Source organism: Rhipicephalus sanguineus, chromosome 8 (assembly GCF_013339695.2).
Source record: "Rhipicephalus sanguineus isolate Rsan-2018 chromosome 8, BIME_Rsan_1.4, whole genome shotgun sequence".
Taxonomy (NCBI): Eukaryota; Metazoa; Arthropoda; class Arachnida; order Ixodida; family Ixodidae; genus Rhipicephalus; species Rhipicephalus sanguineus.
Window position 1 is genome coordinate 72,808,096 of NC_051183.1, and position 27,933 is coordinate 72,836,028.

Below are 27,933 nucleotides of genomic sequence, written 5' to 3' on the forward strand. Positions count from 1 at the left end.
CAAAATGGAAAGCTAGCGTGGGTCGCCAGCGATAGGACGCAAACGCAGCGCGGGCATCAATGCAGCATGGCCCGCGTCTCGCATAAGTTTTACTTAGTCACGTGGGGCGTCCCGTGTGTCTTACCCAAAGCCGCGTGCGTTGTATGCTGCCGTTAGTATCCTGGAGAACGAATTATGCATAGCGTAATGGCCTACGGCAGCGAGCTGCGGAGCGAGGGGCCGCAGGTTCGAAACCCCGGTCGAGCGCTTCGGAATTTTTTCCTCTGAAATATTTTATTTGTGACTTTTATTTGTATATACATACATATACATGTCCGGGACTTGACGGCGACGAATAAAATCGGACAAGAATGTCCATTTAATTGATATCGCAATAAAATATTTTAATACTGTTTGACTACAACCCATTACCTCATTGTTGGCTTCACTTCTTAACACACGCGCATTGTTGGAGAGACTATCCCCAGGGGCAATATAAGCTGTCCTAAGGACAATGTGCCGCTGGCACGGACCGAACCTGCGGGTTCGATCCCTTCGAGCGGCCAGTTGTCTTTGCTATCTTGAAATCTATATCACAATTACTACAATGCACTTAAAAGAGTATTAACGTCCCCTATACATTCATTGGCTTCATTATGTGCTTACTCTTACAGATATTGTGTCATGCAAAAAGCGTGCCCTGAAATTCAGTTTTTTCATTCACTCTGCGTTGTCGTCACTTTCATGTGTTCAACATCATGTCTGGCAACAGGCAATAAAGCAAAAAAAGGGCGTAGGCGAGCGGTTAAGACACTTGCTTCGGAGCGAGGGGGCCGGGATCAAAATCCAGCACGAGCGAAAAAACATTTTCCCCGTGCTAATAATGCATGAGCTTTTTTTTCCGCCGCTGCATTTAAGACGCTACGGGTTACACGTTTGACCTTCCACTAATCCCTAGAGGGTAAAAAACAAGAGCTGTATTGCTGGGAGTGCACAGAATGTTTGGCCTAGCCATACACAGCTTCAATGTAAAACGCAACCAAGCAACAAACTGGTAGATTTTGTTCGATGTTACCAATTTAGGGCAATATTCTCCTGTATAAGTAGCTTCCTCTTTTTTTTCCACCAGAAAAGCAAGGAGACATACTATTCGTTCCGATATGGAAATGTTATCGACGGTCTAAAGTCTCTCTACAATTTAGTTGAATATGTTGATAAGCGTGAAAAGAAGTTCGGAAGGTACGACATTGTGTTTTTCGTTACTGGGTGAGTAATGCTTGCTTGATCTGTTCAATGAAACAACTGAATCACGGTCCGGAGACTCCTTTTCATGACATGTATCTTGTCCTAATTTTTGTTCTAGAAACCAAAAATGACAGCTAAAGACAAGATATCAATGGACAGAAATTAGTCTGTAGGGTGCGGTTACATTACCCGGTATTGAAATATGCGTAATGTACGAGTAACGTTGAGATTGTACCAGTTAAAATATTAAGAAAATACACAAAATTGGAATACAAATGCTTCATTATGTTTCGGTGTGTGCACGCGCTAGAATGCGTTGGTGCGTCGCAGACATTCCACCAACACCATTGAAAGGAAGATCTTCAATTGGCTTCTTGATGGTGTAAGAGCATACGCTTGGATGATTTAGTCACAGCAGTGGAATAAATAAAACAGCGTTCGCTGTGTCATAATTGCCAGGACTACTGTCGTGCAATTTTTATAGCAAGATAACAAGTGGAGTAATGTAGTTCTAAATAACATAGAAATCACAGCTAATGCGTTTCATTCGAACTCTAAAAAAGTATGTGAAATGTTTGTCACGCCTCTTCACCATATGGCGTGCATATTATATTATGAAGTAAAGCTGGTTCATTCGGCAATAACAACGTAATCGAAGGAACGACTGGCCTCAGCTGCCATATTGTCAAACCATACCTTATTCTATTTCTGCAGTGGGGCATTGTACTGCAATATTTGTTTTGAAATGTGATTTTAATATTAATTGGGAACACATCAGTATTTCACAACAGTATTTTCAGTCACATCAGTATTTTCAGACAGCTTCGATTTTAACGGCCGTGCGATGCCAGAAAGTCTTGACGAGTTTAAAATTGTTTGAGATGGTGGGGCCATTTACGCTCTAGTCATATCAAGGTCTCTTGCGTGCCTACAGGGACAAGCCTGACCGCGTTTACGGCGATTACAGCTTAGTAGACAAACTGTAATACTCGGCGCTTTCTATGTGAGAGGATCACCATTCGCAGAGAAGGTTGAGAGCCGTCTGCGCACAACGTGTGGAGTAGCCCAACCTGCTGTCTTAAGTAACAACTAAGCTTTCTCATGTGATCAGATGCTAATATGCGAAAGAAGAACCATTCCCATTCCAGATATTGTATTTCCATTAGTGTGCAGCTTGCTGCTTACTCTGCTATATTAAGAACTCGGCGATCACACTTGGCATGCACACCGATCACTGGATCATAGTGCCCAACAAACTCGACCAGTAAAAGCATAGTTTAAATTCCTGTAAAGTCGCACCACTAAAAGAAGCCACGCGGAAATAAAGAAAAAGAGTAAACTCCAATCAAAATATATTCTAAAATACCCGAAGTTTCAAAGCCTGGCCGGCTTCTTCAGGGGTGAGAACTTGCATGAGGATTTTATTTTACTGACGCTAGTATGCCCTACAGAATAAGGTAAGTAAAAACGAACAGTTGAGTTTCCGGGATAATGTCCAGGAGCGGTATATGCAGAGGACCGTGAGCCCAGCGCGCAAAGCCGGTTCTCGACCGGGTTGCACAACACTTGTTTACGCTTTCGTGACCAACGTTCGAGGTTAGCAGGGACTTGTTGCAAGGCTCGATAGTATACGGATGACAGCATCCCTGTCGTCCGGTTGATGTTTCCAGGCGTCTGCTGTATACGTCCAAATTCCAGGAGGAGCCGCCACCGAAGAGGTTACTTTTTTTTAAGGACGACAGCACGGTCGGGACTAATCCGGTGGTCCGGTTGCTTGCAGCAGGGGCGTAGGCAGAAATTCTTCTTCGGGGGGAGGGGGTCAGGTACCTATTTGATCTGAAGTGGGGACGGGCAGGCAAATGTGGTCGAGTGCATTTTGTGCTCTGTATGCCATGGAAAAAAATATTCGGTAGGAAAGGGGGGGGGCCACGGGACCGGTGTGCTACCCCCTGGCTACACCAGGCTTGCAGTGCTCTGCCACTCAGCTACGTTCATTCTATAGTTGACGAATATCATCGTTGTGTAGCCGAAATATTTCTCGAAAGTTCTTAGTATCTTCAATGTACGAACAAGGGCAGTCGGTGCACGTAATCTTGTACACCACGCCCTACGCTTTTTCTGCAGGTGTCCGGTCTTTGGGCCCAGCATTAGGCCTCCAATGGTGGTGGACGGCTTGTGGGCTGCGTCGACTTTTGCGTTTTGCGCTATACGGGCTATTGCTTTGCAGGAGCCTTGGAAGTATCATCCAGGGTACTGACACATGACACCGTTGTTTCACCACCGATGTCCTGTTTTCCACCTCTATCCCCCTGGCGAGTGTTTGCCTTGTAGTGCATGCGGTAATATTCTGTTTCCACAGGAAAGTTTGCCTTTGGGATGCCGTTGAGTAGCATAAGTAGTGACGGCATACTTTTGCCGTACAGTCGTCTAGAGTTGTCCCACGTTTCCGTGATGTATAGCGGCCCGTGAAATGCGGGCGCTCGCAAGGCTATTGATCAGTACCGAGAACAGCAGGGGTGTGGGACATGACGGCCACGGCGCTGCCTTACAATATTGGTGCCTTACGCTGCCTTACAATGTTGGTGCCTTGCAATACCTTGCAGAAACCAACAGATGCCTTACAATACTTTTCCAAAAAATCATCAATTGACGTCTGTGTTGGAGTTTATTGTCTCCAGAATCGACTGCCGCAAAATTTTGCGAATGCGTCAAGTATGAGCGGAATTGTGGGAATTTGCCGCACGCTTTGAGCGCTTTCTCTCAAGTTCTGTCCCAGCGAGCGCCCTCAAAGCTACACAAGGTGCATTGACAAGGGGGCAAGAAGCTACGTCCACACGTCGTGACCTTCAGAGCGTCTTTCGTTCTTTCGACGCTTCGATCACTTTCAGCGTAATCCCAAGCGCGCTGGTGTAGTACTGCGCTGTGTAAGTCTTGTAATATACAGTGTGGCGCGGATGAATGGCGGCATCCCGTGACGTCCTCACCAACTATGGAGGTCGCAATGCTCAAATCATACAATTCCAATGTCTGTCGGCCTATGATGCAGTCGGGCCATTCTATGGCACAATTTGTCGAGACAAGAGCGAGATATTTCTCGCTGAATTCAAATTGTGAATTACCTGGCGCATGCCGCGCTCGAATGTTTGGCTGGCATTTTTACTGGAGCCTCGATTACCGTTCGGCCACATTTTCTGTTCATGTATAAAGTTAGTCGGAGGGCCCCTGTAAAAGGATCGCTCCTATGACGCGTTTGTGGAACCTCTTTCATGTGCTTTGGTGGCGTAATCGGTAGAACGCCGGGCGCCTATGGTCGCTGACCGAGAGGTCGTGCGTTCGGTTCCCGGTGGCAGAAGTTTTTCTTCAAGATTTTGTTTCTCATTCGTTAGTATGCGTTTCACCAACGTCATATCCGTGACGGAAATAGGTCAGTGAAACCTTGTGGACCCCATCATGAAACACTGTCGTGTTTAAAAAAGCAGGGCAGTGGAAAGATATCGCACATAACATGCACGCACACCTAATTGTCACTAGTTCAGGAAATGTGCGATTTCTGCGATCGGATCACAGTGGCTGATTCAGTCCTCCGCGACTCGTCCGATCTTGAACTTAATTATACAGAAGAAACTTATCAGAGACAATGCATAATTTTTGTCGAGTGTAATACTGTGTTATACAAAACATCCTTTTCAACTCCACTATTCCTCGTTTGGGTTATCCCATCTGTTGAACGGCGCCATTGCCCTCATTGCATTGAACAAATTGTCAAGGTGAAAACTGCGCAGCAGGCACACTAACGAATTACAAAGTACTCCATCTATCTGGAAACTAGACATGTCCGAACTCGCTTTGGTCTGTCTGGTGCAGGTACCATTTGGGTTTGCTGTAGCATCTTAAATGTGAATCTGATGAAGGGCGCGCTGTCCAGGGGGAAACATGAACACTGCAAACCTAGTTCTGAGTATACTACTGCGACGGAAATAAACGCGAACTGTGCGGCATATACGCGGTCCACTGTTCGCACTTTTTTTTTCATGCGGTTTTAAACTGGCATGTAATAAAATGACACTAGAGTCATCCAGGGACGGTTGGAGTCATTTTCCAGAGTGAATTCACTTGAGTGAATGACTATACGGTGGTCCCTTAATGACACTAAAATCATTCAGGTACGACTGTGCCGTGTCTGCGTTGCCACAAATGTAGGAACGCGATGAATACAAGTGCGAACAGAGGAGAACTAACGCGTCGCGCTGTTCGCGTTTCTTTCCATCACCTCTGTACAGCAGTCCAGCAATGGAGAATACCTACTTGTATTGAAGAAATGCGCAATTTATATAAGCGCGCGTACACAGCATCTTAAGAAAAAATAAAACACGAGTATCCTTATTTCAGGCTAGATATGGCTGCAGTTGAAGGTTCCAGGGTTGAAACAGCATTACAAGGTAAGCAACGTGACATTATCTATTACATTGTCAAAAGCGTCCCTTCACCGACTGAAGTCGTAGAACCAGCACGCTTTCCCTGAGCACGAAGTCCCCCATTATATTTGGTCCGTGATAGTTACGTTGCGGTGAAGTGTGATGAAAAACGTATTGGGTACATATGTTTCATTCGCGTGAATGACACCCAAGCAACGGTGCTCTCCACTTCTCGTTCACTCACAGTACTTTCAGTTCTGTTGGATATTGGCCTCCGTAATATAATATAATTTTATATATCTTTAGGTGCTAAATAATTTTGCGCAATGGAAACGAAATACTATATCTGCTTCAAAACAGCACCCCAAGCTAAAGTTTTCCTAAATGAAATTATTCATCTACCCAGAATAGACAAGTGCTACGCCTTAGAATTCAGGTAGGCGTATTCAGGTAGTGCTCAAATAGCGCACTAGTGTCTCGAGTATGTGCAAAGACAATGGCACAATGAGCGGTACACTTATCAGCTGAATTCTGAAGTAATGAAGGCGCCTGAAGTCTTTGTTTTAGGGGCGAAGCTCCTTAAGGCGGCACCCGTTCGTCCCTCGTAGTCGTCGTAATAGTCCGTAACAAGTCTTACGCTTTGACCTCCAAGGTGGTGCCGGTGGGAGATTTCTCCTGTGCGTTGTTGAACAATAAAAAATTCGCAGCGTGCGCGTTAACTAAAAGCCGAATTCTTCTGTCTCTCATTCCCCATTAGCAGCCATTGGCATGTTCCAGTAGGAAACGTTAGTAGAAGTAGAAGTGTAAGTGTTAGCTAAAAGCCGACTTCTTCTGTCTTTCATTCCCATTAGCAGCCATTGTTTACCTCATTTCTCCTGTGAGTGATTAAACAATAAAAATTTTGTTCAAAACGCCGTTGATTGATGAAATAAACCAACGAAAGACGCCAGATGTTTTGTAAAAGTAGAACGAAAGAACGTCAGATGTTTTTCTTAAAGTGTAGTAGTAGTAGTTGTATGTAGCCACCTCGCCCGATCGTCAACGGGCGAGGTGGACCGGCAACGGCGCGAGGACCCTGCTGTACGAGAGTTAAATCACACTAAAAGACATACTTTGCGGGCGATACACTCTAGTGAGCTTTCAACTTTTCGTCTTAATGTACATGATAAAGAAATTATTTCTACGAAAAACGCAAGGCACAAATTGAGCAATATATTTGGTTTGGGACGCTAAATGGAACCATGAGGCGATGCGAAGCCGGAGCACTTGCACGATCGCGTTCCGTTGGCTTTCGTTGGGCATGCTACCGACCTCGCGTCGTGGAACGCGCGTCCTGTCTTCCCTCTAGCCTTGCCTTTAATTCGCACAGGGCGAGCGGGGAATGCGGTCGCTCTTGGCGCTCTTTCGCTCGGGAGCGGACTTCTTCCTTGCATTTCACCAATCACAAGTGATAATGAAGGGATCACGTAAACCAACAGTACAATAAATGTTTGATGTTTAATATATACACGATGTTTCACACTCTTTATATTATGTACTGGGCGCATTTCACGGAAGAGTTTCACGGTTTACAGATGATTCCCTCCGTAGCTTCGCCCCACTCATCATCATTCACCCCGTGGATATGCTGTGATTTTTTCGGAATTCTGGCCAGTACTGCAATGGTGGTGTTTTGAAATGCAAACTGTATATTTGCTGCGTCATAAGTATGCGACTGTCGTGTAGAGTACCCGATTTCTAGATGTCATCGTAAGACATATCAAAGCAGCGTTTAACACGGAAGCACCTTACGTCCTGGGCGAGGGCCCCCTCAGGTGCGGGGCGGGAACACAGAAGGAACCGCGTCGCTGCTCGCTCGCATAGACTTGATCGTCAATCCCAGCGACTGCATCAGAGACGGGCTTCGTACGTAGTCGCTGTCATGGAAGTGCTTAGAGCACAGCACACTTGCTCTCGTAGGTTTGAAGTCTTTTTTTTCTTTCTCATCGAAGGAATCTAAGTAAGCAGGAACCTGAAGAAGAAATAAATAGACTTAGACGATTTTCGGGGCAAGAAAGGCTTTATAAGGTAAAACCCTAAATATCTGTGTTTTATGGTCGTGCGAGAACCAAAAATCTGCCACCAAAAATGACAAAGTACTCGAGCCCTCGATCTGCGCGTCTACTTCGTCCACCTCGTCTTTGCACCGTCCCATGAGTGAAAAAAATGCCCCCACCTCCCCGAAGGGAATCGTGAGGAAATGCAAATGCATTTCTTGCGTCTAGAGAGGGTACCGTTGCCGTCAGACATTCGCCTACACCAGGCGCCCAGCCAGCGAACGGTCGAGAGTGAGGCACGAGTGGACGGGAGAGTGGGGCGCCAGCGTTCTCGGCTCGGCGTTGGCGTTTCACAGTGGCGTCTCGAGCACAATTTTCCGGATGTTCTTGAGAGGCGCCCAGCCAGCGAACGGGAGAGTGGGGCGCAGGGAGGAGAGAGAACGAACGGCGAGAGAAGGAGCGGGTGGCGAAGCATTGCACCTACCCTCTCCTACACTCTCTCGCAACACATGCTCCGGTTGCTAGGGGCAAGGCTAAGCGCACGCGCCCGCAGCTGTTGCTATGGGAGAGGGCGCTGCGGACAACGCCGGACGCCTGACATATCCCAACTAAGAAATGCATTCGCATTTAAAAAAAACGTAGGTGCGTGAGCTCCACCTCGTCTTTGAGCGATTTGCGTGAGCAGCTGCGCAGTAGGGACGTCAAGAACGGTGAGGCGTTGTCATAGTCGTGTCGAGGGGAGGCCTGCGAGCCGCGTTCGCTTATAAAAGGGTCCAGTCCCAATCTGAGTGCCCCTGCTTGCTAGGCTGTGTGTTCTTGAGCTGCCGAGCAGGCTCTAAGTTTCATTTCGCATCACTTTGAGTCCAACTAGTTTTTCGCGTTCAGATTCTTAGAACGTTCTAAGCAGATCCCGTCACTTTATTTTAGAAAAGTACGTTTCCGAGAAAGCTGTTGAAAGCGTGGTATCAGGTGCTCGAGGTCTTGGGGCCTGTGGTAAGAGACTGTTACCCATAACCGAAGCAGAAACAGAACTGAAGAAGACAAATGTGTGCGCGCGAGAGAGAGATGAACGTGAAGCGCGTGAGCTACGGAACGTGGACGGGCTGAGCAGGAACGCAGCTATCTTGCAAGAGAGCGGTATGCTCGGCCTGAGGGACCAAACGGACCGAGCTGGTGCCACCAGACCAGCCCGGCACGAGCTTGGCGTGTCCGTGACGAGTAGGTGCTCCGTACTGGGCCTGTGGTGCTGTTCCTCTGGTGGACGAGTGCGCGGGCCAAGGCATGCAGCTGAGCCTGTTTCAGACTCGAATCCGTCACAACCAGTTGCTGAGGGCGCTGCCTTGGTGGTATGTCCTGCGCAGCGTGGGCCTTCGCATTCCTGAGCGAGCAGTGCCTGGTCTGCTTGGGCGCACTCGCACAACGTGCTCTTGCACCTATTCTCACTGCGTCGTTGCCCCTTCGACGGTACCGTGAGTGACGACCGACTGTGAGGACGCGTCAAGAGCTCGCGTGTGACTGTAACGTTTAGGACTTGAGGAAGCGCTATTGTATTGTTTGACCAGTGAAAGTGTATGTAATACGTCCATAAATGTTTTACGTCCATAAATGTTTTCGCCAATTGTGGTGGTTCTTGGGCCCTGAGACACGAACAGCCAAGTCAAGAACAAGAAAAACATTTATTGGCGTAACAGGCGCGTGCCACGCAATGACTCAGCCGGCGCGCGCTCTCTTCGCCATCTTTTTCATCTTCTGCTTCGCCCCCGAACATGTAGGCCCGGCGGACGCGCAACCGCTGCGCCTTGTCCGACGTGGGATGCAATAAATTTGATGGGCGAAAAAACGAATAAAAAGAGGGTAAAAGAAACACAAAAAGAGAGAGATAAAAAGAAAAAGTTCTTGGGAAAAAATTTCTCGAAGAGGCGGGATTTGAACCGGCTTCCACACGATCCGAATGCGAGTATCGCAACCACTCGACTATCCAGCTACGCTAGCAGAGAAACATAGTCTAGTATAGCATTGTATTGCAAGGGACTGGGAATGGTAAATGAGAGGGAGGAGGATGGTAGAGAGTAAAATAGTGTATAGCAGTAAAGCGGAAGCAAGTGAGAAATGGAGCGAGAGAGAAAAAGGCAGGAAGAGAAGAGATGAAAAACGAATGAAAGAGCCAGGAAGATATATATATATATATATATATATATATATATATATATATATATATATATATATATATATATATATATATATATATATATATATATCCCTGCCGGCGGTCCCTGCCGGCGGCAAGTCATCTTTTCGTCCACTTTACTTTCTTCACATATATATTCTAAATACTACAGCTAACACCCCCTGTACTTTCCTTGGTGTTATTATCTGTTAGTTCTCATTAATATTGTGTCTAACAAAGATAAACGAGCCCTTGAAAAATCCTCTGCTTTCCTTCATTCATAGCGAGGGTCTCGTCCTGGCAGACTTAATGCCTTCAGGTAGTATGCGAGGGATTATTGGTCAGCTGCCTACTCGTAAAAAAGATCACGTGCTACGTGACGCCAACAGGCTAAAAAAGAGTGTTCCACACTCGCCGCCATGGCTGCGATTGGCGCTGACTAACACTCCTAGGTTTAAATCAACATATATACCCCAGAAAGTGGACGGGAGAATGACCGCCGCCGTAGCTCAGTGGTAGAGCATCGGACGCGTTATTCGAAGGTCGCAGGTTCGGTCCCTGCCGGCGGCAAGTCATCTTTTCGTCCACTTTACTTTCTTCACATATATATTCTAAATACTACAGATAACACCCCCTGTACTTTCCTTGGCGTTATTATCTGTTAGTTCTCATTAATATTGTGTCTAACAAAGATAAACGAGCCCTTGAAGTACCCTCTGCTTTCCTTTATATATATATATGTATATATATTGTTACAGCGAGTTGTGATGAGATGGTTTTATTTACAGGAGATGGATGATGGTGATAGCGCGCTGCGGCCTTCCAATGACGTCGTCAATTCGCGGTAGGGGATAGACATCCTTCTTCGTCACTGGGTTTAGACGCCTGTAATCCACGCAGAATCTCCAGGAACCATCTTTTTTCCGCACAAGGATTACCGGGGCTGCCCACGGGCTGGACGACTCTTGAACGACACCTTTGTTCATCATGTCCTTTACTTGTTCGGCAATAACATTGCGCTCGGAGGATGACACTCGGTAGGGCTTCTGGCGGATGGGGTGTGCTGAGTCAGCGTCTATTCTGTGGCGAGTTCGGGATGACGGTAGCTGAAGTTGCGCATCTCCATGTTCAAAGTCGAATGCAGCAACATGCCGGGAAAGAACCTGTACCAGCGCTTGCCGTTCCGTTGGACAGAGAGCCTTACTGATCATACCGAGCATTAGATCATGATGATTATCGCTAGGAGAGGAAGCTGTGGCGAGGTCCGCAGTTATTGCCGCTATTGAGCTGCATGGGGCTTCATCGAAGAAAGCGATCTTCATACCGCGAGGAAGCACAACCGGCGTGGTGGAACAGTTCAGCGCCCACAATGTTGCGACTCCTTTTGCCATGCACATGACAGAACAGGGCACAAGTATGTTCTCTTTAGCACAGTTTATGCTGAGAGGCGCAACTACAAGGTCAACACAAGCAGCATCAACGGCACTTGAACAGACACGAACTGGTGTCAGGCACCAAGATGGTGCTATCACTTCATCGATCACACTGACTGTGTTCCTGTCTTCGCCACGTGAACTTTGATCAGAAAGTGCCGGTATAAATACCTGGTTTAACAATATTTCGCCGCTACCACAGTCGACGGAAGCGCCGCATTGCTCAAGAAAATCGATACTAAGAATCACATCGTGCGAACGAGGAAGAACCAGGAATTCCGACGCAAACACTTTTCCAGCCAACAAAACACTTTCAGCACAAACACCGAGGGGATGAAGTCACTCGCCGCCTAATCCACGAAAGGTAATGGCGTCGGTCCAAGAAAACATGATTTTGTGGCCTAGACGATTTTCGAAGGCGAGGCTCATCACAGACACAGTCGCCCCAGTATCAACTAAAGCTATCGTCAGTATTCCGTCAATCAACACATTCACTTTGTTTTTTAACATCACAACAGGCAGAGGTATATCTTGCAAAGACCGTCCGGCGACCTCACCTCCATCGGCCGCGGATGCTAGTTTCCCGACGGCGGAGGGGACGTACGACGCCGAGGGGATGGCGAGCGACGGGGTCGGTTAGATGGTGGTGTAAAACTCCGCTCAGAGGCTGGGGAGTCGCTGCGTCTGGTCTCGTGCGAGAAACGGTCCCTCGGAAACAAGTCGGTCGTCCGCAGGTCCTATGATGTACCGGTTCCTGGTGGCGAGAAAATGGGTGGTGTCCTTCGTGATGGGCGGCGTTGACGACAATACCGATCTATGTGTACTGTGGAACCGCAGTTGTAGCACACGGGAGGGTCGCGGCTCATGCTGTGTTCGTCGAAACGAATCCTAGGCCGCTGCGGACGACGAGCAATTTCGTTATAATGCGGGTAACGGGTCTCTGCAGCTCGCTGGAATCCGTTATATCGGTCGTAAGACGCATCATGGTAATAGGGTCGGTGCTGTCCTTGTGTCAGCGCGACGTAGTCAGGCACAGGGTCTCGAGTATAAAAACGCGGCTGTCCTCGTTGTGCTCGAGCGTGATAGGAAGGGCCTCTATCGTAGAGACGTGGCTGTTGTCGAAGCGTGAGATCGTACTCCTCAATGCCCTTCGCCGCTTGATGCGAGGAGAAGGACCCAACGTTTGCCTCGAACTCTAGTGGCAGGTGGGAGTGATGACTGCTTGGTTGTGCCACTTGCGCGTACAGGTTGAGTTCCCCACGGCCTATTTGCCGGATCGTTGATGCGAGATCGAGCCGCTGGTTGCTCTCTATGCTTGCAACTGTCGACACATTGGCTAGCCTGGCAAACTTCGGCGTGATGCGCCTCGTCTTGTGTTGTTCGAATGTGCGACAGTGCCGAATGACATCGCATGGGGAGTTCACAGTTTCCTCATCTTTCACGATGAGGAAACTGTGAACGTCCTCGGCAATTCGTTTTAGAATGTGTGCAACTTTGTCTTCTTCAGTCATTCCAGAGTCCACCATCCCACACAGTTTTATGACTTCCTCAATGTAAGTCGTGCAGGTTTCGCCTGGCACTTGCGCGCGTTGCATGAGCGTCTGTTCTGCTCTCTTCTTTTGCGTCGTGGAGTCACCGAAACGCTCTTTGATTTCAGAAACAAATCTGTCCCACGTCGTTAACTTTTCCTCGTGATTCTCATACCATACTAACGCAGTATCTGTTAGGAAGAACACGACGTTCTAAAGCTGGGAAGCGACATCTTACTTGTTGGCGGCACTCACCCGTTTGTAATGGATGAGCCAAGCCTCGACGTCTTCATCCGGTCTTCCGGCGAAGGGACGGGCATCTCGTAGCTGTGGAGTAGAACTGGTTGGCGTAGGAGTTGAGGAGGCTGTGGTCCGTCGGTGTTGTGGAACATGTCCATCCCAGATGGGTTCGGTGAAAATCCAGCAAGGCGACGGCTCTGTCGGAGAACTTGCGGTTCAACCTCCGTTTTCGGGTGTCGAGTACCCAGCACCTCCACCACAACTGCTACAGCGAGTTGTGATGACATGGTTTTATTTACAGGAGATGGATGATGGTGGTAGCGCGCTGCGGCCTTCCAAAAACTTCGTTCTCCTCCTCTTCTCTTTCTCTTCTCTGTCTTTCGCATGACCGTTATTATATATATATATATATATATATATATATATATATATATATATATATATATATATATATATAGATAGATAGATAGATAGATAGATAGATAGATAGATAGATATACAGTGAGAGAAACAATAAAAAACAGGAGACAGAGACGAAAAAGGCCGAAAAAATTAAGAGCAGTGAGAAAGGAAAGAAGGAGATGAACAAAGAGAAAGAAACGAGGAAAAAGAAGAGGGTTACCCAGCTCCGCACTTCCTTCAAGAATGGCACCACTAGTGCCAAGTTGCCTTAATTTTTTGCTGTTGTTTTTGTAATAATAGGCTTTCTACTTTCTATTGGCGCTTAATTTCTATGTGGCACTGCCACACAATGTTTTTCATGCCGCTGTCAGCACAACGGCGCATGTTTGTGTTTTCCGACTCCAAATTAGCACTTGGCTGTGCATGCAGTGGACATATAGTGAAATATAGTTTTGATGGCTCGGTGATAATTATTATTTGTAAGCACTTGATATTATTATTATAAGGCATGTCTTCGGAACAAAACTAGCGATTTTGAATTTAAGCGGAATGTAATAAACGTGACTTCACAATAGGCCTGCTTCTCATTAAAAGCAATCCAAAAGCAATGCCGAGCGTATAGCCGGCTGTCTTAGACAAAGCAACTGGCATGATCTGTTCGTTCTCCCATGATCATGCTAGAAAAAGAAGTTTCTCACGTGAGGCACGGTTGCTACCATTGTTGTACATGAGAGAACAGGCTTTGCATTTTTGACAGAGTACCATTGTAGGTGACATCTACAAACTAGGTTACCACTGAACTAACTTAGCTAATGCAGATGGTTGGGCGTGTTGGTACGACATAGCGGAAAGAAAACAGCGCAAAAGAAAAGGAACCACAAACAGCAGCGCTGGTGTTTGTTGTTCCTTTTATCTTGTGCTCCGTCTTTGGCACTGTTTTCTTTCCGCGTTATCACTGAAAATGTAATAGTGTTAGCATGAACCTATGACAGGCTGCCGATATGGGATGACGCGGAGAACGAATGCAGTGGCTGCGCGAGCGGGTCGAGCGACAAAGGTTCCAGGAGGCGATCAGAGCTCTCTGTCGCATAAACGATGAAATAGCCAAAGCAACCATCACTGCATCTAGCACCATCCGGTGCGCGCTATCGACTGCCGGTTCTGTTCCGCGTGTAAGTGCGGAGTGCAGCCTATCAAAATAAAGCAGGGGCTGACACTCAGGCGCCTATATGTTTCAACGTGATAGCGTTGGAGGAAAACTTAGCCGCCAAGGTGGTCTAGTGGTTTTGATGCTCAAATGCTGACCCGAAGGTCGTGTGATCAAATCCCGGCCGCGGCGGCCGCATTCTCTAGGGAGGCAAAAATGCTTGAGGCCCGTGTACTTAGATTTAGGTGCACGTTAAAGAACTTCAGGTGGTTGAAGTTGCCGGAGCCCTCTACTACGGCATCCCTCGCAATTGCATCGTAGTTTTCTGACGTTAAACCCCAGCAATTATTATTAGTTAGAGGAAAACTTCGTTTTATCGGGGTTTGCTGGCCAAAATATTTCGCTAATTCGGGTTGAGGACAACCCTGAACGCTATGCGTATGTGCCGGGGAATATAAGTTTCTTTCTTAGACAGGGAACTTCGTAAAATTGGCTTTCGTTAGATCGAGTTTTAACTTAACTACATTAGGCACACATTTATTAATTCGATTGATGGCATTGGCTTTCGGGAACCCCAAGGCAGATACTTTTAACCATTTATTTTTCGCTCTCCGGCTATTCACACTTTTTAAAATTATTAGATATTTCATGGCATAGCTAGTTCCGCTTGTGCACTGCTATGTCGGGTCGCGGGAAGATCAGGAGCACGGCACCATATTTTGTCGCAGAGAAGCCAGCTTGAAAGGTTGCTTCTGTGTTACCGAATTATGCAAATACCAAATTTTCACGGCAGCGCACTAAGGACAACGCCCTTTACAGTTTTAATAAGTGCATGCCTTATCATATGAAATGTTATCACGAAATTGTAGCTAAACAATTCATGAACTTTCTAACTAATTTTCAAAGAATATAATATGTTTTCAATACTACCACAGGCTTCGCATTTGTCGGATCCGTGTGCTTGAGAACGAGAGTTGGCCTTGGAGAAGATAAAGCTGATACATTTATTGGAATCAGAATTATAGCCCATGAACTAGCGCACACGTAAGTAGTAATTGCTCAACCGTGTTTATTGGAAAGCAAATTGAAGAATATGAAGAGCGATTATGCGGCTGTATAATTTGTTGAGTATTTATTGAAGTTATTGCCTAACTTCATTTTTCGGGGCAGCACAGCTCTCTGCATAATAATCAATGAGAAGCGTACCTTCAAAGCTTACGTGGCATGATTCCAGGACAACGTAGAACCTAATTATAGGATAATAGCTTAATCATTTTTTGATATAAAGTTGCACCATCCGAGTAAGCGACCCTTGAACACTTTTTTGGCGGTCCAATAATTGCAGAGACTGCATAAAATATTTCAGTTTCGGCTGTCCGATATTTTTATTCACCTCCTTTTAATATGCGTTTTGATATTCTGCGTACGTTTTGCCCGATGAATTATCAGGACAACATCGCGGATGGTGTTAACAAAGTTCACGAATTCGTTGTAAGAATAACAACAAAGATAATCAGCTTATGTATATGACGGACGGCTCAAAAGTGATCAAAGCTCTGACTTCGAATGATACATTTACCGCTGGAGACGGTATGCTAAACTAGAGGGCGCCATGACTACTTGAAATCGATGTTTAAAATTTTATGCACCGTGAAGCGATCTGTAAAAGACGTACAATAAGAAGTAATTTCAGGTCAGATCTGCAGTAACTGTAGTTACTCAAAAAAGCTTGAAGCATAGCGCATTGTGGCACACGATCTCAGATCTGCATATAGGGCTTATGCCCACAAACATCGATGACACCATGCTATAAGATATGAATGCTTCCAAATTAATTTTCTTTAAATCGTTTTGAGCAACGTGTTAGGTTAGGCGCAGCGTGCCACGTACGCGGTAATATCTCCAGTCAAGGTTCGTGAATTCATCTCGTAACGGAAGCATGTAGGCATAATATTAAAAAAAAAGATGAAGGGCAACGTTATGAGCCAAGACGCAAACTTATTCTTTAAGTTATTGCACACAATTTTGGTTTAGCTGTCGTTGTGAACTTCTGCAGGCCTACCTTCCGTAAACCAATAATATCGTAGCAATGTGTAGCGAACCCTTCTGCTCCGACGCATCAGTGTTGTTGGCCGGGGCACAAAAGATATAGCTGCGTCAAATAGGTGCTTGTAAAGCAATGGACACAGGACATTTCTAACCACCCATTATCTTCGCACTATCTTCGCAGTTTGGGATGCTCACATGATGGCACAACTGTAGATGCTCATATAAAGGGTATCAAAGCAGATTCAGCTCGGTGTCCCTGGGAAACAGGATACTTGATGAGTTACATTGAAGAGAACGCCAACAGCATGAAGTTTTCGTCATGCTGCGACTACTCAATGTCTCTGGTAGCATGGTAGGTGCAGATTTATGGTTCCTAGTTCTGGATCAATTAGTATCTGTTCTTTCGTATGCTATGCATTTTGGATTTTTAAGATGCCACAGTGTTTTAGGAGTGATTCTACGGCAAGTTAAGTAGTTGTCGAGTGCAGGAGAACGAGATTTCATTTCATTTCATATATCACCACGTTGAAGGCACAGATAGCTTTTATGGTTGTAAAAGAAGCAATGAAATTTGTCTTAGACGTACGTGCTTGTAAAAGAGACCGAGGTGAGCGAAATCAATACAGTGTCTTTCACTACGGCGTGCCTCATATTGATATCGGGTTTTCGGCATGCAAAACGGCCATTTTTAGTATGTACATTTCATGCCAGTAAACTCCGTGATCTCAATCTTGCACCCACACTTTTAAAAATTCGAGCTTCATACAGTTTCCCGGGCAATATGTCTGTTATTACACTGCCAATAACTGACGTGCTAAATTTAATTTCGCTGAACATTCTCAATTATTTCCTCAGGCGATTCTTCAATCAGTAAAGCCCACATTTTTCAGTTTGCACGCACTGCACCGCCTCATTTTCGGAGCCCGCGCCAGGTCTTCGAGGCAGTGTCGTAATATTTGAAGCTAGGCCTTGAGTAAAGTGACACAATAGGGTCGGCTGTGATAAACTAGCAATATATTATGCGTATTTTTACTCTTGAACGTGTACATAATTGTATATGACGATACTGATGTGCAAAGAACGGCATCGACAAAGACGACGTGGTTTCGAAAACTGGCACGCATTCGGCCTTCTTGTCCACGCTTGAAAATGGTGTAAATATATCGTAAATACGCATTGTTGTTATGTCTGCCTGCATGTAACATTATGGTGAAGGCTTTCTCTACATGCACGCAGCGGAGCTCCGCAGCGTCTGCTGAATCGCCACTGCAGGTGTCTCTACCGGCGGGGATATATAAAGCTTCAGGGGCCGCGCCCACGACTTCGACAGTGGTCATTGTGGCTGATCCAACCCGAAGGTAGAACCAAGTACTAAAATCCGGCGATGAGTCACCAAATTCAGCCGCTAACAATACGACCACCACCCATTACAGGCACTTGTCCTGCACAAGACGCAGCCAGCTTACCTGTCACCTACACCACTCTGACCCTCGTTGTTCTCCTGCACCCCACGCTTGCCTTCGAAAAGCTAAAGTGCGCAGCTGCTGGAGGTTTCTCTACTGCTGCCACCTGGCCTCCAATTCCACTGCTGACCCTCCGTGCCTCAAGGAAAGTGAACGATGGTGAAGTGGACGGCATACCTTTTACAGTTTTAGATTGACACTGGCGCCCTTATCGCTGCTATGAATTCTGACGTTCGTCAATGGCTGAAGAAAACGTGGAGGCAACCCTATAATAATAACTCTTGGGGTTTTACAACCCAAAACCACGAGATGGTTATGAGGAACGCCGTAGGCAAAGGCTCGAGAAATTTTGACCAGCCGGGGTTATTTATGATTTGAGATTATGAGGAAGCTCACAGCGTTCTCTGACAGCGCTCGTACTTTAGAAGTTTTATGAGCAAGTTGGCGAACATCGCACATAATCTCACAGACTTGCTGAAGAAAGGCGTTCTGTTTTCCTGGGGTGCTGTGTAGGTTACGACGTTCTCCACTCTCATGAGATTGCTAAAGCCACCCATTTTATCTAATTTCGACGTATATGCCAAAATACATGTCGGCCCAGATGCCATTGATAAAGAAAATGGTGCTGCTTGATCCATTACGAGAATGAGCAGGCCCGTGTTATCGCCTATACCAGCCATAGTCTGTCTCCCAAAAAATTAAAGCGACGCCTGAGCTTCGCCGTCAAGAGTAGAACGTGATAGGGTTATCGAATCTCGTTCGCATCGCCTTCTCAATGACTATCCAGACCACGCTTATTGGTGGACACCCCAACTCTGCCGCGAGGAAAGCAAAGCCTGTGCGCCATACCTTGACTCTTTCAAACTATTCCGAATGCTGGCGGCAAATGCAGTTGCGGAGCGCCCGCTACGGCATACTAGTTCCTTTTGCGAATTGGCAAAGTACGCACTACGAGACCGTAGGTCAACACGCACACGTTCACCCTTTGTAAACCTTGTTGCTGCTTAGGATGAATAATTATCCCTCAGTGCTGTGTGATGAGTCTGCCTTTAAACCACGTACTCCTTGCGTAATTCACACGTTTCACGCCTGGTACAAGTATACGCTTCTGCCACGCAAACTTATGTGCGGTAATGTCAGTGTTTTCTTTTTTCAGAAATAGTTTCAAGCAGCGGCGTAGCTCTCTGCTTGCCACACAGGAGGCCACGCAGGTGCCAAGTAGCGCCGTGACTTGCTTGCCGCGCAGGAGGCCTGGGTTCGATTCCCCTTACAACCGAAGACTTGTAATATTAATTTATTAACATATATATGAAATTTCGCTGACAGCCAGCGATGCTGACAGTGGGATTTCCGCTAAACGATCTCTTCAACACAATCGCGTTGAAACGGAACTGCTCAGTAACCTTACTCTCGTGTGGGCAGTGCGCTAATTCGTGCTGTATTTACATGGTCGGCATTCACTGCCCCTACAGACCACCATCGACTCTCCTGGCGTTCACCCCTGAAGAATTGCGCTGGATGCCCCCGTCGCTGAGCACCACAGCTGCACGAATACTACTACTCTGCCTTGGAAATCTGGCCCACTCCACTTAGACACTGGCTGCATCTCATAATCTAATGCACCCTCCTGTGGGTTTGGATGAAGGTCAGCAGGCGTACTCACGCTCTCGACCTTAAGCCACATCTGTGACGAACAGCGCAGAGATTCAGGCTTACGTGACTTTATTCAAAAGCAGTATACCGCGACACGTAACCCGTCCACTCGCTCGTTCGTACTCAAGGACGCCACGTTATACCACCATAAAGTTCACACAACAGGGTGTGAACCACTGCTCATTGTACCTTCACACCCACAATCGGGCGTAATGAGCCAGCTGCATAACACCCCCACTTCTAGTCACGCTGAAGCTTCTCGCACATGCGGCGGTGTCTGGCGTCAGCTCCATGGGCCCAGTCCTTTTCTTTCTGTCTGCTGCTACTTTGCCGTATGCGAACTGCAGAAACGGCGGGGAAACGCACCATGGTTCCGCCTAGGCTCCTCCAGGCACTTGACATTTTCTTTGATCACCTCTTCTAAGTTGGTCCTGGCCTCCTGGGTTTTCTTTTCAGCCTCTGCTTATGGCAAGAAGTATATCGTTGTTGCAACAGCCCACACAACCAGATATGCGATCAAACTTGCTCTCCGTACCAGCTGTGCCACCGACATCGCCGATTTGCGGTCATGGTACACCTCGTCAACCCCTCCCAGATCGCGGCCGCTGTATTATCTACAGAGTCATTCATCACATGCTTTACTCTCGCGCCACAAAGCATAGGTTCACTTCGGCTTGACAAACTAGAGGCCATACTGAGCAATTCAGCGGACATTAACACTGAATTCAGCGGACACTAATTTACTCTGAATGTGGGCATCTTCCCACCATCAAGAGTGGAACGTTGCGGTGCTCATGATTACAGTTGCATATAATTTATCCCGCAAAGGCATAGCTGCTTATTGCGTCTTTTATTTTGTTCTGTTGAATTAGTGCGTCACAAGACGAGAAACAAGAAGAGGGGTGCACAGGACATACGCTGATGTGCGAGAAATATACTACATCATAATAGGAACTTGGTTGAACTTCATTTTGTTGAAGCGGCACATTACAAGTCATCTTCTTCTGTTCCTTGTAACAAGCTGTTTCAACGAAATGGACTACGACTATCTTCCCCAATATACTTTCACTGAGTACATTTCTTGTGCATAGGTGCACGTTAAGTAACCCCAGGTGGTCGAAATGCCCGGAGCCCTCCACTACGGCGTCTGTCATAAATATGTCGTGGCTTTGGACGTTAAACCCCAACAGTTAATAATATATGTAGTCCACGAAAACTGTTAGTACCACTCGGCGCAGGCCACGTAGCAATGTTTGGGAAGCTCCGCGAATATTTCAGATTCTTATTTCATCAGATTCATATTTCAGTACGCGCAGGACTCTACTAGCCAAACTTTTTCGAGATCTTGCGCGAGCAGCAGCGACAACGCGGGAAGGTTCGATGACTCACGTATAGGGATCCAGCGCTGGAGTTTCCGTGCTGTGGGCAGTGCCGCTCTGGCGGTCAATGCGCGCATACTCGAGCCGCTCCCGCGGACGAGAGTGGCGACTGGTTGAGGCGATGCGGGCGCGTAACGCAGAATCAAAGCAAAATGATGCTGGCCGTACTGTTGCGCATTCAAGTGCCACAATACGCAGAAATGAGGAAGGACGCATCTTTTTATGCTTTTCTTCTAAATCATATGAAGAGGAACGGATGCGACGTTGCATCCCGGCAATCAGGCGAGCACAGTATGTCCTGCTCTTGCTCTCCTGTCTAGTGGCGTCGGGCTGGTTTCTAAACTGAATTGCGCATGTCTGCTAGATGTATTTGATAGTGAGGGCCACCAGTGGAAACCGGGGCCAACGAGCAGAATTTAATCGGTGTTTTCTCATAAATGAAACGTACATATTATGCAGCATGCGGCATATGTGACATTTTTTTCATCTGACCACCACCATGCTCTTTCTGATGCCACCGCTTGCAGCGAATGATACGATAGGCAGGTAGTCTACATTATTTGCAAACAGTTACGCAGGAGGAAAGCTGCCTTTCTACGAGATGCGTACGGGGGCACGTTCGCCGAAGCCGCTGAACTGTTATGAGAAATACGCACCGCGATGGATACCTCCGTTGAACTTCACTTGTGCTACAGACAGAGTCCTTGTCACGAACAAAGCAGCGGACTGCTCAAAACTTAGCGTTCTAGAGCCAGCCGATGCTGTAAAGCTTATTTGTGCATTGGATGCCGCGGCGAAGTGGCATCGCAATTTATGCCTCGCTAGAAAAGGGTCAGATGTCTTGGATTTTTACTCACTGTTTATTTCGCCTAACGTGCTGTGTTAGTTTTTACTGCGAAAGCTGTTATGAGATCATTTCAACGGCCGTTTTTGGAGCCGTAGTTGTCCGCCGTTGCCGCCGCCGCCGGTGTCCGTAACCGCTATCGCACGAAATAAGAAAAAAAAGGAAGTAAGAAAAATTTCCAGGAGGGAGCGAGGTTCGAACCTGGGCCCTCTGCGTGGGAGCCCTGTGTTCTACCTCAGGGCCATGCCGGTGCTTGAAACTGCGTTGCAAAAAGACCCTATACAGGCTTCATGTCGGGAAGGAACCACATTAACATATGTAATGTAGTGTGGTAGGAGAGTAAAATAACAACCAGGCGTCACACAAACACGAATTCTGTAACCGGGCGCCACACAATGCGAATTGCGCAACGAGTGGGTTGTTGAATGCTTGCCACCCATTACAAAGACCTCTGCGATAATTCTTCATCGTCATCAGCCACAGCATCAACAAAGTGCACATAATGTCTTACAGGTGTTTAGCGAGTACCACGGTTCTCCGCAGAATGAAGAAAAATTGCATAGTGGCTGCTTCCCTACTTCACAAAAGTTGTGATCATTTATAGCGTAGTGGGTTCCATGCAAGTGCACATCTATTGGTTGCCAAGGAAGCCCATAAGGCTCTCATGATCCATTTCTTCGGGCTCTCAATATAGTTAATTCCCTCTCTCTCTCGCTCTCCGTTTCTCCGGTTAACGTATGTTATAAAGCGTGGTGGCACAGTTAAATAATGACCGGGCGTCACACAGTATGAATTACGTAACTAGTGGGTCGTTTAGAGCTTCCAACCCATTACAAAGGACTCAGCCATAATTCGTCATTGTCATCAGCCGTCGCATCAACAAAATGCACATAATGCCTTACAGATGGTACCTCGCTTCTCCGCAGAATAACGAATAATTTCGTGGTGTGTGCTTCCCAACTTCCCTAAAATTATGATTTGTGGCGTAGTGGGTATCTTTTAATGTACTTGTATTAGTATCCACAAGAGAGTTTATAACGCGCTCTAGAAATACCGCTCTTCCAGCTTTCGCTGTGACTGTGCTGCGCTTTCCGCGCAGGCCTGGCGTTTTTTTTTTTCGCTTGCCTGTGTCTGTTTAGAATAAACGTGTTTGATCAACATCGACAATTGCTGACGTTTTACGTGACAAACAAGGTATGATTATGAGGCACGCCGTAGTGTGGGAATCAGGAGTAATTTTGACCGCTTGGGGTTCTTTAACGTGCACATAAACCTGAGTACACGGGTGCTCTTTGTATTTAAACCCCATCGAAATGCGGCCACCGTGGCCTGCAATATATCCCGCGCCCTCGAGCATAACAGCGCGACACCATACATGCTGCTAGCACGGTGATTTGGTTGATCAACGTTCGCGTGAATATATACCGCGGGCTGGGCATACATACCACGGCAGAAAAACGTTGACGCAGCTACCCTTTGCCTCCTACTTTCTTTTTTTTACTGCAGTAGTGGGCAGCTGGTATTGACGCCGCACGTACTTATCAATGGAGGCTTGTGAGCCTGCACTAGCTTGACACAAATCCCAGGACGCAACCAGAAAATGGTGACGACGGAGCCGCCAGCACGGCACAGCACTGTCTCTTCGACGCCGTATGCACAGGCGTAGTCTGGTTTGCAGGGCGTTACTCCGTTTTCCAGCGCTTTCCTGAGAAAGTAGCCTTCAGACAAAGTTATTTTTTCTAAACCTTAGAGCAGTATTACTGGCGCAATGGCTGCTCGAGCTTCTCGTGCCAAAATGAAGCGCGGGAACGGCACACGCGCGTGCGCTCACCGCAGTACAGTGCGGCCGGTCGTCTGAGCCCGAGCGGCGTGGCCTCAGAGATTAGCCGACGGCTCCGAGGCCATGCGAGCGGCTGAGTTATGTCGGGACTCCCCGCCAGGCGCCATTTTTCGGCGCGCCAGCTATCCAGCGCTGGTCTCCCATAAAAGATGACGCGTTCCGCCTATCAGATTAGTCGACGCCCAATGGCCGTGGGCGCCGCTATCACTGAACAGCGAGTATTGCTCGTCCCATAGAGTAACAGAAAATCACAAGAGTGGACACACGAGCCTATAAGCGGCGGAGCTACGCAGCTGCCCGCCAGCCGTTAGACGGCAGCACGTCACTCCCTGTTTCCAAGAGAACGCGCGTGCTAGTTATCTACTGCAGTACCTTTTTCTGGTTCACGGTACATCTACTTCTCTTTGTCAGACTATGTGGCTGCGGCAGCGGCTTCCGCTCGCTCGCAGTGCGTCTCTAAATCCGTCTTTATCGTCTGCGATTGGACGGTTCGAAATCATCGATTGGTAGCGGTCATGGCCATATATGGTCAGGTTTGCCGGCAAGACCATGGCAAGACGACGCGGCGACGCATAGAAAATTGGCTCTACCTGCTCCGTGGAATTCACTGGGATCGTCTGCCGGGAAGTCACTCTGCTTGGCGGCTGCTTGGTAAGAACGCCTTCATTAGGCTCTTTTTTCCCTTCATTACTTTGCAATGTATTTGTCTCGACAGCTTTAAGTTGACATTTGACGCACTTTGTGTTTTAACGCCGAAAGCTTCTTTGTGCTTCACGTTTCTCGTATGATGCTCGTGAATTGCTTTGCATTAAGAAATAGCAACTTGAAATGCTGCGCAGCTCGTTAGCGAAGAAATCGTTTCTTGGCGCCAAAAATGAGTCGCCGCTTGCGTCGTAAGGTTTTCTTTGTGCCGTTACAATGCCGTTACACGCAGTTCTAATTCACTGCATGGGTGTGCAAATGTGTGAAAGAGTACAGTTATCCTTAGGATCGTTATTTGTGGTATTCGCAGTTTACTTGACGCCTATGTTAAGAGCCGAATGAGAGAGAACTTGAGAAATGAGAACAGTGTTCGTTGGCCGTGTTCGTTGGCCGCGAAAGCGCGCTGAGAAGTGCGTCGGAGACAATTTGTGCGAAGGCCAGAGAAAATACGATCAACTTTTTTCTCTTTTTCCAGGTCATGCCGTCCGGAGTCGAGTACTACGGCAGCTAGTGCTGCGCTGCGTGGTGCAACAACAACGGCAGGACAGAGAGAGAGCGTGGTACTAAGTGGTTCAGGATTCCGCGAGACGACAGGTAGCCCTTTGCACCTTTCCAAGATGTACTTACTGAGAATGTGACTTGAAATAAAATGTTTCGTCTCTCCCAACGATTGTCATGTCTGCATAAACAATGACATTGTGTGCTCACCGCTCTGGCGGTGTGGCTTACACGAAGCTAATGCATGCAAGTAACGCGTTAAAAAAAAATATATATATATATAATATATATATATATATATATATATATATATATATATATATATATATATATATATATATGTGTGTGTGTGTGTGTGTGTGTGTGTGTGTGTGTGTGTGTGTGTGTGTATGACCTCCGAGACAATCACACGAACAGACGTGGTCTCTGGGGGCGTGTAACTTTACCTATAGCTAAATGATGGCCTCTGAGATCGGCATTTTTTAGTTTTGTTTGCGATTTCTCATCTCTGAGGCGGCTGTTAGGATTCCCCACTTCCGTTTAGTGCGCTGCGAACCCAAATCAGCCGCAGGGGCCTACGGGAGTGTCCCCTCTTAACCTTTTTTATATTACTCTATGCTCGTCCTTTGAGTCTATCTTTTAGTGGCCACAAGTTTGCCCAACAAACAACTTTTGTTCTGCGTGCTTCACCCTCACCACCACGTGAGGGTGAACTCTGCACTAGCGTAGCGTCATGGTCGGAAAGGATATATGGTCGCTAAGTTCAACAAATACGTCGCCGGTGAGGGATTTCGATTCTATGTGACGCACATCTTCCAAAACATTGAAAGTTGGAAAAAAAAGAAGCAATGATCACCCGGCTTAAAAAATATAATGAAGACCTATTAATAACATACAATCAGAAGAAAGTTCCGCTCAGTCATTACAGTCCAGGTCCTTTTCTCAAAGGAGCGGGCCACCATCTCGATACACTCACACTCACTTGTCACGGTCACAGGCAATCTTGACGCCTTCGAACACCGAGCATGCATCGGCCATTCCCACAAGAAAAAGTAAAGCATCTGCTGACTGCAAGTCCCCAAAGACATTTTCCTAAAAGAACCAGCCTTTCGTCACGCTTACCTTCTGGAAAATTGGAGTTTTCTACCTTGTCGCTGTACCATATGATCAGAAGCGTTATCGAATCGCACTATGCACTTGATTCGTCGACCCACAAACGTGTCCCATCACCTCGCTTTGTCTCTAGTGGATCGTGTTCACCTCATAACTGTTACCACATGCCTCAAAAGGCTAGTGATATTACGGAAGACGAGGTGATGCAGTGGGAAAATACCCGATCGCGACACAAGGAGCCCAAACGTGTTTTTTTTTCGTAAGGGTTTAATTCAACATTTACGCAATGCTACCAACATTCGAAATCATAAACTAGTCAAGCCATATCTGCTGCGATATCACCATGTAGTGTACACCTATACAAGAGCCCAACAAACCCAGAAGGCTCAGACGCATCAATGATAATAATATCTGAGGTTTAACGTCCCAAAACCACGATATGATTATGAGAGACGCCGTAGTGGAGGGCGCCGGAAATTTCGACCACCTGGGGTTCTTTAACGTGCACCTAAATCTAAGTACCCGGGCCTCAAACATTTTCGCCTCCATCGAAAATGCAGCCGCCGCGGCCGGGATTCGATCCTGCGACCTTCGGGTCAGCAGTCGAGCGCCATAACCACTAGACCACCGTGGCGGGGCCAGACGCATCAAATATTACACGTTGCCGGGTGGCAGAAGTGTCCATGTTGCACGGCGTCGCAGGAGCCTCTAAACAGCTGTCTATGAATTCCGGCATATCTTCACTGCCCGCCGATCATAACAGCCTACAGTGCAGCAGCTACCTACTGGACACCACATCAAGCTGCCGAGAAAATCAGTCTCATGTTCCAAAAGGGCCGTCACCTCAGCAATTCCAGCAGCAACATCAGCAAGGCCAGCCCATGCAAATCTACCAACCTAAGTGACAGCAACAGCTACTTCGACAAGAACAACTACAAACATTGGAAGCGCAATCGCGGCATCAGGAAAATTGTTTGAAAGCGAGTCATCTGAAGCGAAGAAAAATTCAATATGTATCACTCAAGGCAGCCAAGACATATATTTAAGTAATATTCGCAGAAAGTAAGGTCTCCAGAGAGACACATCAGCCTTTCAGCATCCGACGTCACGACTGCGTCTTCGATCAAGACTGATGGCTGCCTGATGGCTAACAAAGAGTGTCAGTCGTACCCCTCATAGGATGTCTTTGTCATTCTGTGAGCTCTCGTGGCACCGCGGATAGCGATGTGACCATAGCACCTAGTCCAAGTGCAGCCTTATTATCATTGCTCTTCGGCCATATCTGTCAACAGCAGGGACGTTTTTAGCAGGCCCATTTATACGCCACACTCCAGCATGTTATTTAAGCTAAACGATGAAGGAGACGGCACACAAGAAGAAGTAGACAGGGCGAGCGCTTTACACTTGTGTTCCGCCTTCTGCGCAGTTTTAGCTGAGCTAAAGCCACATATATATTACGCAACATCGAATGACTAAAATTGGAACTAATTTGTAACGATTCACAGGAGCAAAATGTGCACAGACATGGTTCCCCGGTCGTGCGCCCGCGCATGTACGCCTTCAATTTTTTTTTCAGGATGAACATATACTCTAGTGTCGTACGAGCACAACAGCGTACTTAACGAACCGGGAGGGCTGTCTAGATGTTCTGCAGGATCCAATTATACATGCGATTGCTATTTTTTTAAACCGTACATTAACGCAAACTGCGGAAAATAAAACTTAACGGTGCGTTATGTGCATTTCAGGTCAACAGACATAAAATGCTTACATACAATAACGACAAGAGTTCGCATTAA

At 47.0% G+C, this 27,933-nt stretch overlaps 1 protein-coding gene across 1 annotated transcript in view; it reads left to right on the forward strand.

The window, feature by feature from the left end:
* Positions 1 to 27,933, forward strand: part of LOC119403322 (venom metalloproteinase antarease-like TtrivMP_A) — a 77,024-nt gene that overhangs the window by 20,914 nt on the left and 28,177 nt on the right. The window contains exons 4-7 of the mRNA XM_049418276.1: positions 1,109 to 1,245; positions 5,614 to 5,663; positions 15,529 to 15,637; positions 16,824 to 16,994. Of these exons, the coding sequence (XP_049274233.1) occupies positions 1,109 to 1,245; positions 5,614 to 5,663; positions 15,529 to 15,637; positions 16,824 to 16,994 (467 nt within the window). The remainder of the gene's footprint in view (positions 1 to 1,108; positions 1,246 to 5,613; positions 5,664 to 15,528; positions 15,638 to 16,823; positions 16,995 to 27,933) is intronic.